Source organism: Nestor notabilis, unplaced genomic scaffold (genome assembly GCF_000696875.1).
Source record: "Nestor notabilis isolate BGI_N333 unplaced genomic scaffold, ASM69687v1 scaffold7331, whole genome shotgun sequence".
In the NCBI taxonomy this organism is placed as follows: domain Eukaryota; kingdom Metazoa; phylum Chordata; class Aves; order Psittaciformes; family Psittacidae; genus Nestor; species Nestor notabilis.
The window spans coordinates 1-14,895 of NW_009915087.1; the positions used below are offsets into that span (position 1 = coordinate 1).

Genomic DNA, 14,895 nt, shown 5'->3' on the forward strand with positions numbered 1-14,895 from the left:
GCGCCCCTCAGAGGGTGGCCTTACTTTGCAAGGGCACGTATATTTGGACTGCGGGTGCAGGACCCTTATTGTTTCCTCCAGCCTCGTCCGCCAGGGTGAGCGGGGCTGGTGGGTTGGTGTTTTCCTCTACAAACAGGACGCCAAGGCCTGGAATGCCACCGCTGTCTGCATCTTTGGGATGGAGGAGATGAAGGAACAAGCCTGTGCGTCCACGCACTTTGTCATGAATGGGAAGAGCTGTGTAAGTCTGGGCATCGTTTTGCTAAGCGCTTGTCCTGCATGCTGTGGTTGATGCCATCGTGGCTGGTGTCACTGTGCATGAGTCGTTAGGTGTCTCTGACCTGAAGGCACATAAAGTTCATTGAGGAACTTCAGAGCTGCGACAGGTTTGGCACATTAGCCGTGGTTCTATCAGCGCTAGTGATTCCTCCAGCGCTTTCTGTTTCTGAAAATCTGACCCCTTCCCAGATCCTGTCGTGTCATTCCCACCTACATCTTGGGAAAGACACATCTGAGGGAACACCTGATGGCATCCTGGGTTGGGCCTGAGTCTCAGGCTCACCACTCCATGTGCCCTTTTCTGGCAAGGATTAGTTGTACTTCACTGTATTTTTCATACAGCCTAGATAAAGCATTTCCTACCTTATTCTGTGCATTCATATCTCATGTCATTGCAGCTACATCAGAAATGAAAAAAAGCCCATCAAATTGACTCCTGTGCACTGAGCTGTGTGCATTGTTATCCCCATTGCTCACTAGTTATTTATGGTTGCTTGTTTGGTGGTAGGTGTTTCCCAGACCTCCCAGGATTGGCCCTGCTCAAGAGGGCTCACAGCCACCCACCTCCCCAAGCTCCTATGCAGAGCAGGCAGAAATAGGCACTATTTGTTGTTGTGGTGGTTACATTGTTCTTGTTGTGGTTACATTTTCCCAGGCAGTGCTATCCCATGGAGAGCCCCTGGTCATCTACTTCTGTAACACGCTCTCTTCATCTACTTCCTCTTTTTGAGGGTGAGCTGTGCACATGGAGGGCAGGCAGGGTGGGCAAGGCTACCAGCTTTGCTGTGGCCTTGGTAAATAGTAAAGAAATGAACTAAAAAATAAATTCAGGAAGCTAAAAATATGATTCAGGCAAAGAAAGTATTCTTGCAAGGCCTGTCTGTGCTTTTAAGTTACACCAGAAGTCTTTTCAGAGCTGTGGCTGAAGGAGCAATGCTGGAAAATGTCAGGGAGAATGATAGGTGATCAAGCAAGCTATCATGAGGCAAGCCCTGGCCTTTTGCAGTTACCCCACCATTAAGGCACTTTGCAGCTTAACCTCTGAGTCCCTGCTGTGTTACGATGGGAGTTTATCGAAAACTCCTTGGAAGATATGCGGTAGATGTACTGTCACTCCTTGGTTTCCCAAATCTAGCCCATAGCAGAGCACAGTGCTGAGATTCTTCCAAATACAAACTGCAGGAGGGCACATGTGAGTCGGTGTGCTCATCTCCCTACTGAGCTGTGAGACTGTTGCCAGTGTTAGAGGACATAGTTATGAATGAGAACCCCATATGTGGGTGAAACAACTGTGCTGAAGTAAATAATGAAACTCTCTGTTGAGAGCTGGAGCCAAACCTTTGATTTACAGTGCATTTATAGCTTACTGCATGATTTCTGTGCTTTCACAAGGCAAACTTGTGAGAAGCTTGAAGTCTCATCCCAAAATACCTATTTGCTAGCTGGATTTTTAATTTGCATTATTTGTTCCTAATTACTCATGGAGTTTCTTCATGAGGTGCTTTCTGAGCTTGCAAACCAAAAAATAAAAACCAGAAGAGTCTCATGGATTTCACAGAGTAACAATGCAGGTAAAGATAAGGTGGGTATTTCTGTCTGACCAGTGTTCCTTTCAGTCCCCCATTCCCATTGCCTCTCAGTGCCTGAATATCAAAAATCAACAATCCACTTGCTTATGGATTAGTCTGATTCAGATTAGACTCCTGTAACTCCAGAGTTACTTTAATGTCCCAAAAGGCTCGTCCCTTCTGGAAGCGTAGATTATATTTGGGTACACTACTGATTAATCCCAACTGTAAAAGGATTGTTTGCTTAACATTATGTCCCTAACTATGGTGATGTTACTAATCATGATATTTTGGCACAATAAATACAGTTTACCGCTGACAGGGAAGATAGATTTTGTGAGATAGAAGGACATCTGGGTGTTGTGTAGTAATATGGCCTGTAACATTATGTGGCTAATTAAGTTCCCTTTTAAGCTAATTGTATGTGCTTATGGTGTATAAACACAGAAATAAATGCATGTACTTCAGCTTTAATATGTTTTTCATACTACAGAAGGTTAGGCTAGGCTATTGCAGAGTAAGTTTGGAGATGACAGGCCCATATGCTGCTTCTTCTGAGTTGTTTAGACCAGATTCTTCTACTGTCTCTCACCAAATCATGGGAGTCCCTGCAAATGTGGAACATGTTTATTTTGGACTCAGAAGCGTGCAGGCTTCAGAACTGGCAGGAGGTTGGTGTGCAGCACATCTCTATCAGTGCACAGGTTGTGGACAAAGTGTGTGCATTAGCTAGCAGTGGCTCTGGCCAGAAAGGAGTGCCTTGTAGTACAGAGCTGTCATGAGTACGTTATAGTACGATGTGTAGGAATGGCAGCAAGCAACAGTACTGAACGTGTGCTTTGAAGACCAGTCTTTTAAAGACAGTGTTGGGACAGAGCAAATGAATGTGTTGCAGTGCTATGATTGCCTGGGATGTAAGACCTGTTCAGTGTTTGTCGTGGGTGGATCATGCTGAATGTCAGCCTGACTTTTGCATTTCAGATGCCATGTGTTGTAGGTTGCTGCAGGTCTTAGTCTTCTTTGCTGGGTACACTTGAATTCTGGAGCTCAGGTGATGTGATGAAGTACACGGATCACAGATGCAGTCTGTCAGTTTATGTAGGAATTGAAAACAAATGTTTTTCACTGCAGGAATAGTGTGTAGTCAGAGTATAGTATACATTAGAGAATAGTGGCACTTTGTTCTCCTTCTGATGTTGTCGTTCTTCAGATTTCTGCAATTATTCTGATTACCTTTAGGCAAGACATCCTCTTACCAGTCTGCACTTACACAGCTGCTTATATTTGCACTGTGTTGGCACTGTGTGTTGGCGCTCTGCTTCTCAATAGTACAGTGCAAGAGGGACTTAGCCCAAGGTATCTGTGGTCCTAAATTCCCTGCTACACTACTACTGTATGTTCTACTCCAACTCATTACTGTAAGGTACTGAGCTTCCTGGCCCTAACCCAATAAAGCACTTAAAGGCATATTTAACATTAAGCATATAAGTAGTTCCATCATCTTCGTGCCCATGCATTTAAAGTTAAGCATGAATTTGAGTACCTCACTGGATTGGAACCAAATTGCTCCACATCCTGTAGGAACTTACTGTAGGTGTGTAATCTCTTTAGCCTCACATTGCTACTTAGGCCAAAGTTGACAGTTGCATGAAGTTTTAGTGCTATATTTGAGTCTGTTGTTGAAAATTTATCATTTTTAAGATTCTTGCTTATCAACTTTATCAAAAAGTATGTGACTGCTACAAATTCTGCTCCCTATGAGAGCTAATTAATTTTGGTTTTGTTCCATGCAGTAGTATGCACAAAGCATTTTGTCCTAGTTGGATGTGTTTATTCCGGACATAGAGAGTACTGGATTCCCAGAGACACGATCCCTAACTAGCAAGAGGCAGATGGTGTCTTAGATGAAACTACTTTGAAAACATTTTGTGGTTTCATTGTCAGTTTGTTTTCCTCTGTTCCACATCTCTTAGTTTGAGTACATCTACGTACATGCATTGTTGAAGTAGAGGTGTTAATGGACTCTCTAGTATGACCTGCGTGTACATAAGCGCATCTTCCTCACAATTTCCCTAGTTAATAAATGTGAATTTGCCAAATCTCATTCTCCATTTTTTTCAGAAAGCTGACTGAGTACTAACAAATATTTTTGGTCAATCACAATTGTGAAATTGAAGCTCCTTAGTCAGTACATAGGAGGAATGCTGGAATTAGCCACGAACATGCTTCAATAGCTAGTGAACTTTAAGAAAAAGTTGTCTTCTGTTCCAGGGCTGAATGGGAACTACTAGAATCTCTTATCTCTTACAGACATCCCAGGATCTTGTGGATCACAGCCAAGCAGACGAGTAGGAGAAGCGCTCAAATTAGAGGACATCAGCAGGAGGGAGTTGTAGGATGTTACCTAACCACAATGACAAATCTGGAAATTAGTTTTGCCATTAAAAAAAGGTTGCATGGGAAGAAAAGGATTCTGCAGTTTTTCAGGGAGAAAATAAAAAAAGTGTTAGGCGTATACCTGTTGCTGTAGCTAATATCAAAATGTTTATTTTATGATGTGCAAAGGCTACGTAGCTGTGACAGTTACTAAATGATAAGCTGTCTTGGTTGGATTTTCATCTGCTATTTAATATAAGTAAAGATATGTAACAGTCTGTTCTTTGATTTTTTGCATTTTTCAGTGGGCGATAAGTATGTGGGTTGGTATATGCCCCTTAATTTATTGAGCATAGTTTGGAATCCTAGGACAAATCTTAGCTGTTAAAAGCTCTACTGAAGTGAGATTTTGAAATCAACAGAGTCACATCAGTTTAATCACGGCCATTAATTTTCAGGAATGACATTTGAATTTGTGTGGTAACTCATTCCAAAATGATTCATGGTCTTTTATTTAAGGAAAGAATTACAGACTTCTAAATATCATTTGGTATCAAAATTGATTCTGTAATTAATTTCCTAGCAGCAAAGTAATCTCCTGTGTATTACCAGACTGCTAGTATTTCATCTGATGTTTGATAGATTTCTAGAGTTAATGTTTCTGATTACAGTTCTGTCTGATTACAATTAGTTTTCAGTTCATCCCTGTTTGGTGTGAGAAGTAAACCATAGGAGACTTTTGAACTCTCACAGTGTCAGTAAGAAGAGTTGCTTTTTGTCATCTGGCTTCATTAAATGTTCTTAGTGGAAACTTCTGACCGCCTGTGACTTCTTGAACAGCAGATTTGCTTCCTTGGAATCACAGAGTCTTTCAGGTTGGAAGGAACCTCAGAGGAGGCCTCCGCTCCAGCCCTCTACTCACAGCAAGGTCAGCTCTGAGATCAGGCAAGTTTGCCCTGTGTTTTGTTCTGTTGGATCTTGAAACCTCCATGGATGGAGACTGCACAACCTCTCTGGACAACCTGTTATCTTAATTGTCCTCATAGTGATGTATTTTAATCTCCTGTATGCTTGAAACCGCCCCTGGTCCAGTTTGCATCGTTACCTCTAGTCCTGCAAGCAGCTTATTCCTGGGTCTGTTTCTCTGGTCCCTCTGAAATGGTCTCTTCTGTAGGCTGAACCAGCCCAGTTCTTTCAGGCTTTTCTCATAGGACAGGTGCTCCAGGCTCCAACCATCACAGTGGCCAACCGCTAAACTCCAGTTTATCAAGATCAGTGCTGTACTGAGAGTCCAAGAACTGAGTGCATTGTCCTAGGCAGAATTGAACATGTGCCAGGCAGAGGAGAATAATCTCTTTCCTTGATCAATCTGGCTATTATTCTGTTGATACAACTCAGGATGCCGTTAACCTTTGCTGCTGCATGGCTACGCCGTTCAGCCTGCTGCCCTCCAGGACCTCCTCAGCTTGTACTATCACACAGAGTTAGACCATCCAAGGTGCAGGACTTTGCATTTGTCCTTGTTGAATTTCTTGGGGTTCTTCTTGGTCCATTTCTCCAGCTTCTTTGGGTCCCTCTGAATGGCAGCCCTGCACTGAAGCACATCAACTCATTTCGATATCATCCAGGCTTAACCCAGAAGCTTTCAGTGTCTTCCTCCATGTCATTAATAGAGATACTGAGCAAGATATATCCCAGGATGGGTTCCCCGAGGAGCTCCACTTGTAACCAGTGACTAGATAGAGTACAAACCATTAACCAGTAGCCTTTGAGCCTGATGATCCATTCATTTTTTAATGCATCCAGTAGTCCTCCTGTGTAAACTGTAGCATCTCAACTTGAATGCAAGGATACTATGGGAAATGGTGTCAAGAGCCTTGCTAAAGTCAAAATGAGGTCTGTTCTCCCCTCCTCCACAAATTGAGTCATTTCATCACAGAAGGTGGTGAACCACTAAACCATGTCCTTAAGTGCTACATCTACATATCTTTTAAATACCTCAAGTTGGTCGGGCATGATTTATCCTTGGTGAATCCATGCTGGCTTTCCCAGTCACTTTCTTCTTCTTGTGTCCAGAAGTAGCCTGCAAGAGGATTTGCTCCATGATTTTGCCAGGGAAGAAGTGAGGCTGACCAATGTGTAGTTCCCCAGGTTATCCTTGGCTTTTTTGAGGATGTGTGCAGTATTTGCCTTTATTCAGTTGTTTGAGACTTCCTCTAATCTCCACAGCTTTAGAAGTATGAGAGAATGGCCTTGCAGTGTCATCAGTCTCTCCGCATCTTCTCAAAGATCCCATCTGGCCCCTGACAGTTCTATAAGCTGAGATTTCTTAAGAGATCCCTGGTTTAATCCTCTTCCAGTACTGGTACTTTCTGTCCTCCTTGAACTCTGTGGGTTCAAGTGACCACAAGACCTTGCTGGTCCTTTGAACCCACAGACAAGTCCAGAGCCTTGTCTGCATCCATTGTCAGTAGATCACCTGACATATTCAGCAGCTGATGCACATTTTATTCTTTTATTGCTCAGGTGGTGGTAGAAGCTCTTCTTGTTGCCCGTAACGTCCCTTGTGAGTTTCAAAACCAGGCGAACTTGGGCTTTCCTTAACACCATCCCTATGTGTCCAGGCAGTTTCTCCTTAGTTGCTTGTTTCTGTTTCCACCACAAAGCTACCTCTCAGGGGAACCCACAAACCAGTTCCCTGAACAAGCTGAAGCCTGGTCTCCAGCTCTGAACTCTGCTGTTCTTTTCTCACCACCCTCAGGATCCTGAACTCAGTTATTTCATAGTTACTGCAGTGAAGGCTGCCATTGATGACTACATCTCCAGTCAGTTCTTCCTTGTTTGTGAGTAGCAAATCCCAAAGAGCACCACCTTTCACTGACCCTGTAGGGTTAACAAAGCCTGGGGTCCCATCTCATTCACTTTTCCCCCAGAGCTCTGTAGTTCTAATCTGCACTAGGCAATGTCTGTAGTGTCCACATAGATGTGCAACAATGGGTAGTGGGAAATGGAAAATCGTCAGCCTCTGCAGTGTAATGGATTGGATGTGTCGTGTGTCTGTCCCCCCCGAAAAAAGAAACCTGTTTAATAGCATGAATATTTAGCAGATGTGTGTATTCATCCTTCACAGGAAGGAATCTCCAACCAGAGTTACGCATTGCTGCTTCTTGTTCCCTGCTAATGCTTTGCCAATTCTATGAACTTAGATCTGAGGGTGGAGAAGGGGTGTTTCTGCTGCTGCAGGAAGTCACAAATTTCTAGCCTCCCCATCTCGGGATCAACCTCTCACTCAAGCGTAGCCTTTGACTGTCCCTCCTGTCTTGCATTATGAGGCTCAGGATCTTGCCTCTGTGAAGACCCTGCTATGCAGTGCATAAATTTACAAACCTCCTGGAAATCAAATTTTGGACCAATTCATCTCCTCATTCCTTAGCCCTAATAAAGGCTCACTGCATGCACCAATATTTGTTATCTTCTGATATAATAATAATCATTGATGCAGGTGGTTGAAGGGTGGTGAAGTTAAGGAAGAAGAATGAGCTTCCAGAAGTTTTTTCCCTCTAGAAAAAACATACGTATTGTTCTAGTGTTGACTAGTCTTGTGTCCTTTTGTGTAGCTGCATCTGTTCATTCACTCTGATGCTCAAACCCTTTATTTTCACTTTTTGGCCAGCTGCAATATGATGAGGGCTCTGTGAGCTAAAAATGCTGCCCTTCCATCTGAGGCATGCAATGTAAAATAATCAGGAGGAAATCAAGACAGAAAGTAGGATTGTGAATATGGTTGCTGCAGCTGGAGTCATACAGAGATAAATCTGAAAATGAGATGCAAAATTGAAAATGAGTATAAATACCTTTCATGCCAATAACCAAACAGCATAGTGGGGTGAACTTAAAAGCAAAATGTAGGTTAACTCAGGAAATCCCCAGGCTTACCTGTGCATATGAAGATTTTGAGGAACTATAGAAAAGAACAGAGGGTACAACTGAAGAATTAAAAAAAGAAAGGTCTTCTAGAACAGTATGGTATTTTGTTTTGCTTTTCTTGGTTTAGTATGAGCCTGAAAATGTTACAGGATAGGCAGATAGATGATCATGGAGATGAGTGACTCTTCAAGTACAAAGGAATGTTAGACTGTAAATGCATTTTAAGGATGGATTTCACTGTGAAAGAAAAAGCTTGGGAAGGCCCTACAGTGCTCTAACCCCATTAGTCACAGTGGAAGAGGTAAAGGGCATATTAAAAAACTAAATGCACATGGAAAAGGGGTGACAGAAGGGTGGAAGCAGCAGCTGTACCCTGGAGGGAATGGGCAAGCTGGAGAAATAGGTTGCAGAAGTGAGAAGGCAATTTTTGTTGTGACTGGCCACCGTCTAAATTCCCCCTCTTATTATCTGTATTAGCTCAATGTTGCATTGACCCTCCCTCTAGCAAGCAGAATGAGGGGAGGAGGCTTCCACACTTGTCACTATTGGTTCTTCAGTCAGATGAGGAGGATGCACTGATATGACACTAGTTATTTTACTAGTATGTGGGTCAAAATAAAATCTGGCAGCAAAGCTTTTCAGAGACTGGGTGAGTCCTTCCCTCTTCTGTGATGTGATTGTACAGTCCATGAGGAACCTGGGGGAGTTTGTTTTCCTTACACTACTACATGGTGCACTGCAGAAAAAAGAAATCCTAATTCTGATGGAAATGAAAGCCTGACAGCTTCACCTTCTCACTCCTTAGTGTGAGGGAAGGCTCATTGTGTGCACCAGTGCAGGAGTTCTATTACCTTCTGATCTAATAGAAAAGTGAGTTAACTTTTTCCACCTTAAAATGCCTACAATCTTTTCTTCCCTCCCATATCTAAAATAGACTGCCGTGGCACTGAAGTTTCCTAAGTGGGTTTTACTGAAGTTCTGTGCCAGTAAATGACAGTTCCAGTGTCTTTTTCCTGCTACATGAAAAAAAAAATAGTATCTTTAAATATGAAAGTTAATCAAGTCTTCTTTTATTCCAAGTGGCTGTTCTTGCAAGCTAATTAAAATAATTCAGATGACTGAATAAGATTTTAATTGACTTAGGATTGCAGTTTAGAAAAATACCCTATTTCTGTGTGGAAAGAGTTTTTGGGGTTACGCCAGCATCCTAGCATGCAAGACAGTTGAATTCAGCTGTTACTGTGTCATGGATGTGCTTCATAACTTTGGGAAATGCCTTCACCTTTCTGCAAAATGTCAGTTTTAATGGTCCATTCTCAGACCTTGGTTTTTTTGTGTGTCCATTAAAGTGAAATAGGTTCTTGCACACTCAGAGGGTTCCTGTAGGTTCAGAAATCTGTCCTTGAGGCTGAGATTCTGGACTTTGTAAGCTGACCCATAGGGCTTGTTCCCAGGGACCTGGTCTTACCTGAGCTCTTGCCCCCCACCTCTCCATGCCTGATGCTCTTTTGTGCCAGCACTGGTGTCTGTGCAGCCACATGTTCATGTGATGAGGAGAATGACTAAATGAAAATGTTGGTACATAGGTAGATGGATTTACAGATAATTCTCTAGCCCATAATTTCCTTAGCTCACTGGAAAGCATTGTATACTAATGGACGGGAGGGGGAGGTAGAGCTTGTCTGGGGTTGGACCTGTTCAGAGAGCAGGTGGTATCACACTTTTGGCAGTATCTGCCACAGAGATGGACTTAGAGCAATTATAGGATTGCAAAGCCGAGTTACTGCTTGTTAGGGAGATACCTAGGCTTGTAGGGAGTTGATGGCAGAGACCACCTCTCACCTAGCAAATGACCTTATTCTCACACATCAGGACTTCCTTTCAGCATTCTATCACCTGCAGTTGGGTTTATTTGGTTTGGTTTTCCTTCCACAAGATACAGGGATTTCCTGCATGATGTTTTCTTTCATGAGCTGCTTACGTGTGTTTGCCACTTTACTTCCTCCAGCTTGGATGGAGAATTGTAAGTAACATGTTGATTTTAAAGTTTACACAAGTACATTTATATATATTCTCTGTCATGAACTTTATACTGCTTTATCTAATTTTTATATTGATGTAATATGCAAGTCTCAACTTCCTTTACTGTAAAGTAGGAAACCAGAAAGGGGAGGGTGAAGCTCAGCATTTTTTGACATGCACACACACAAATGTTTGTGTGTTTGAAGTACTTCCTTTCTTCAGTATATTTGCATGCCTTTAAAAGTGATTACTGAGTGTATCTGTAGTCTTCATGGTAGGGTCAGCAGTAGTAAAACATGGCTTCATTGAGAAGAACTAGCAATTCAGAATAACCCAAGGGCTATGTTCAAAAAAAGAGAAACTCTCTTGCAAAGTAACTTGCAGCTGTTATGCCAAGTCTGTGTACCACTTAGGTCAGTGATTTAGCTGCACTAGATGTGATCTTTATCACAGATGTGACCAGTTGCCATGTATAAAAAAGGAAGTAATTTCATGTGCCATTTCCAATTACACGTTGCTCTGAAATTGTGTCAGAATTGAAATGATAGTATTGTCTAAAGCTGAGTTCTCTGAGAATCTTTCTAGGGATTCTTCTTTTTCTTAATGTTTTGCAGTATAGATGAATGATTTTGTAATAGTTTTTTCTTATATCTGATTTTCAGGAGGCACGATCTATCAAGAAATTACCTACCTTGATTCACTCTGGTTTAGTGGCTGTTTATGGCACGGTTGTTTTGAATCAGATAGTTCTTTTTTTGGGAACAGATGATGGACAGTTACTGAAGGTAAGATGAGTGTACCGACTGCTGCTGTGTTCAAGTGAGTAAATGTTTCCTGGTTTAGGCACTGTATTATAAACAGATACAGCCCCCTGAATCTCTATTTCTTTTTTGTTTGTTTGTGAAGTAACTGCTCTATTGTTACTTGGAGAGCAAACTAACTTTCCAAAGCAATTATGTACACTGCTTAAAATTCATTGAAACATTTCATTCAACTGCTAATACCCACAGTATCAATTTATGGACTGTCTTTTGTTTCCTTCCTTTTTTTGATTTGCCAGTAGAAATATTAAATATTGTTAGATTTCGGAATCCTATGTATTTGTTTGTTAGCCTATCTATGTGATGTGAATAGCTGTCTGTTAGAGAGAAAAGTCTTTGCTTCTGAGCAGTTGACCTACTCTAGTTTAAATCAATCACCTGGAAGTGAAAGTCGTCTTATCTCATTATTAAACTTTTCAGCCATCCAGTCAAATGTCTTTTATGCTTTAATTTTTTACTGGGTTTTGTGAGAATATGCATTTCCTGTCTACACTGCAAAAGATGACTCTCGTTTTTTGGTTTTATTAAGCAGACACTTGGAGAAGAATGTAGTAGAGAGCTTGAAAAGCTTTTGCCCATTTGATTTCATCGTGCTTTTAATAATGAAAAATGAAATGGAAGTCTCTGTGTCTCCTTAACACCGTAGAGGCCATGAACATATCTCCCTTGTTTAGTCGTGTTTATGGAAAACCTTCTATCAATGTTGGTGTGCTTATTATCTTGCAAAATAAATTTTCTGAGTCTCTGGTTCTCTTGGATTCTATGCAAAGGGTGGTAGAAATCTGTAGAGTTGGGCAAGGTAAGAAAAATAAATACCACCTCAGATGTGTACTCACAGAAGCCACAGAGAACACTCTGTCCTGAAGACAGTTGTCAGTAATGTGCATAAGTTCCTTTTTACATTATGTGTCTCTGGATTTTAATTTGTTTCCTGAAGGCTAATACCTTCTTCTCCATTCGTAGGAGTTCGTAGCACATTGTGACTGGGATATAGGAGTATCTTCCACATTGAGTTTCCACAACAATCAGGAACATACTCAGTGGAAGTGATGTTTCATATACTAAACCAGTGCCAGATTCAGTGCAAAATGTGTCTAGCATGAATTTGGTTGAAAATCTGTTCTGGTGGTCTTTTCCTCCATCTTTTGGCACTGTCAAAGCCAGTGCAGTAGGTGTATTGAATCAGAGCACAGTAAATCACCTCAGAAGCTTTGATGTAGCTGAAATTATGCTTTTGTTTAAAATACTGACTGATCAATAGAAAGACTTTTAAATAATTTTATTTCATGTGTTTCAGGCTATTCTTAATGAGGATATGGAGTCTAATTGCCCAGAGATTTTATATGAAATTAAGGAAGAAACCTCCATTTTTCCCAAACTTCGACTTGATCCAATAGATAACAACTACATCTATCTGTCCTCTGCCAATAAGGTAAGCACAATATTAAATTGAATAATAAATTGAAGCTAACTGCTGCTTTAAGAATTTATGTCACTTTATGAGTGAAGTATCAGTTTGGGTCAGAGTTAGACCTTAAAATATCCAAACTGCAGTTTCCAACTTTACATCTACTATCTGTTTATGTTGTCTAAGTTTGGGCTCCACTTCTGCAGAGCTCAGAGTAGCTTCCACTCTGTGGTGCTGCCCACTGATCCAGCAACACCCTTAGTTCATGCTTATTATGTCATTCTGTTGAGAGGGTCTTTGTTTCTCTTTTTCCTGGAGGCATCATGCAGAATCAAGCTTGGAGTAGCAAACAAAACTTGTAGACTCTTTGGAGACAAAGTTCCTCTGAATTAGCAATCCAAGTATTGGTAGGTCAGGGTCTGCTAGGTCAATTATGGAGTTCTTAATGTGGAGAAATCTCTTAATTTGAGATGGGTTTGAAGTCTTAGTTCTGCTGAAATCAATGATAAAATTCCTATCATCTTCAGTTAGGCATAGACTTTAAGACAAAACAAAAACAAGCAGAAGTGATTAATGTCTATACATAGTGAGGCCAAGGAGTTGAGCAATCACTGGGAGCTACTGCATGTGAGCAAGCATGTCAGAGCTGCATGTCAAGAAGAGAGAGACTCCCAGGAGTTGGTGCAGTTGTTGCTGCCTGTCCTGCATCAGGGCTGCCAAGTATCAACTCAGCATATTCCTTTGTCTCACCAGCAGAGGGGAAGATGGCAGTGAAAATGTAAAGTTTGTCTGTCCATCTTAGCTGGACAGGATATTACCCAGCACTTGGTTACCTGCATTTACAGTAAAATCACTTTTCCATCAGTGAACGTAGCATTTTAACCTGCTGTATGAGTGGGTAAGTTGGTAGGAGAACTGATTGATATTACCTATTCATCAAAAATGCAGAAGGAATCAAAATTTCAATCAATCAAAAGTGTATGTAGATATTCAAAGTAACGATTTTCATTTTCTGTAGCTTTGAGGAATATAGCGGAACAATAGCTTTTATGAATAAATGCCTCTCTGATCATCTCTTGGAGCTTAAACAAGGCTTCTACACTGTCTTTGTTAACTTGCTAGTAGTCTATGAAGTTGGCTGGTTTCTGGACTGATCATCTCACATGCCTTCAGATAAATTGAATTTTACAAGATACAGCTGAAGAACCCAGTAAATACAGTTTTGCAGAAAGCCGTGTGTCCTTGTGGCTGTTTCAAACATTTGGAACTTTAAATACTTGCAAGTTTGTTAAAAAAAAAAAAAAAAAGTTTGAGTAAGGAATATTTTTCTAAGATTATTGATTAATGTTGTGATTAATAACATTATTTGTATTTGTATTCAATATTTGTAATCAGCTTTCTCTTTTTCTTTTTCCTTTCCTTTTCTGAAAATGGCTGGCTAGGATATTCAAGCTGAATGTACAAGTATAGCTACATACAATATAGCCGCAATTATCTACATTTATTTATTGAAATGGCATTTTCATGCATGCTAAGTAGTTGCATGCGTTTGCTCTAGTGTGCACATGCAGGAACCTGCCATGGTGATGCAAACACAGATGCATTTTGTTTTGCGCATGCATTTTTGGTTGCACCTTCATCAGTCATTTAAAAATCTCAGTTTTGATGAGAGGAAAATGGTGTTCTGCTAAGCAAAGCATCATTTGTAAAATATACCTCTTTTCTATTGTTATCTATAATTCACTATGCTAATCAGTCTTTCTTGCATTAATCTGTCCATCCTGGCCTTTGAGTAGTAGAACCAAATTGTCATTATCAGAAATGATTCATCATCTGATGGCAAAATACAGCGTGTGTAAAATAGGCTGCATATTTCTATCCAAAGGTCTTCTGGCAGAGGGGAATCCATAAGGAAACTTTCCTAGTGGGATTGTGCTTGGTTGCTGTCAGATTTTTAATGGTAACCCTCAATTTCCTGGTTTATGGAGGCTGTTTTAATTCAGTGTGTTACTGCATTCTTTGATTTTAGGTGAGAAGAATACCAGTTGCAAATTGCAGTAGATATGTTTCCGAGCAAGAATGCTTATCTGTAAAGGATCCGTACTGTGGGTGGTGTTCTTTGACTCAAAGGTATTTTTTTGTATTTTGGACTTTCATATAAAAGCAATGAATTATCAGTCAGTGTACATTTTCACTGCCTTGGGGCTATTCAGCATCAAGATTATGTATCTAGTGAGTTTTTGTGGAATTCATAGCCATAAATGTGAGACACTTTATTATCATGTGAAAGGGATCTCTGCCCCTTTTAAAGACCATGTTAACCCTCAGATTTTTTAGATCTAATCATTAAATATATGTTGGGCTACAAAGAAGAAATTACTTTGTTTTTAGAACAGCTGTTTCTGCTTTCCAGATTGATTGAGAGATAAAATTCTGTACTCATGCTTGAGGTATCTTAATAGCTGGGAGCAACTTGCATGGGTAAATGGGGAAA

The 14,895-nt window shown here is 40.8% G+C and overlaps 1 protein-coding gene across 1 annotated transcript in view; it reads left to right on the forward strand.

Annotated features, from left to right (window-relative positions):
- Positions 1–81: 81 nt before the first annotated feature.
- The window catches only part of PLXNC1 (plexin C1), a gene marked incomplete at its 5' end in the record, with an annotated part of 66,991 nt that continues 52,177 nt past the window's right edge, over positions 82–14,895 (forward strand). The window contains 4 exons of the mRNA XM_010023947.1: positions 82–241; positions 10,835–10,957; positions 12,291–12,425; positions 14,431–14,531. Of these exons, the coding sequence (XP_010022249.1) occupies positions 82–241; positions 10,835–10,957; positions 12,291–12,425; positions 14,431–14,531 (519 nt within the window). The remainder of the gene's footprint in view (positions 242–10,834; positions 10,958–12,290; positions 12,426–14,430; positions 14,532–14,895) is intronic.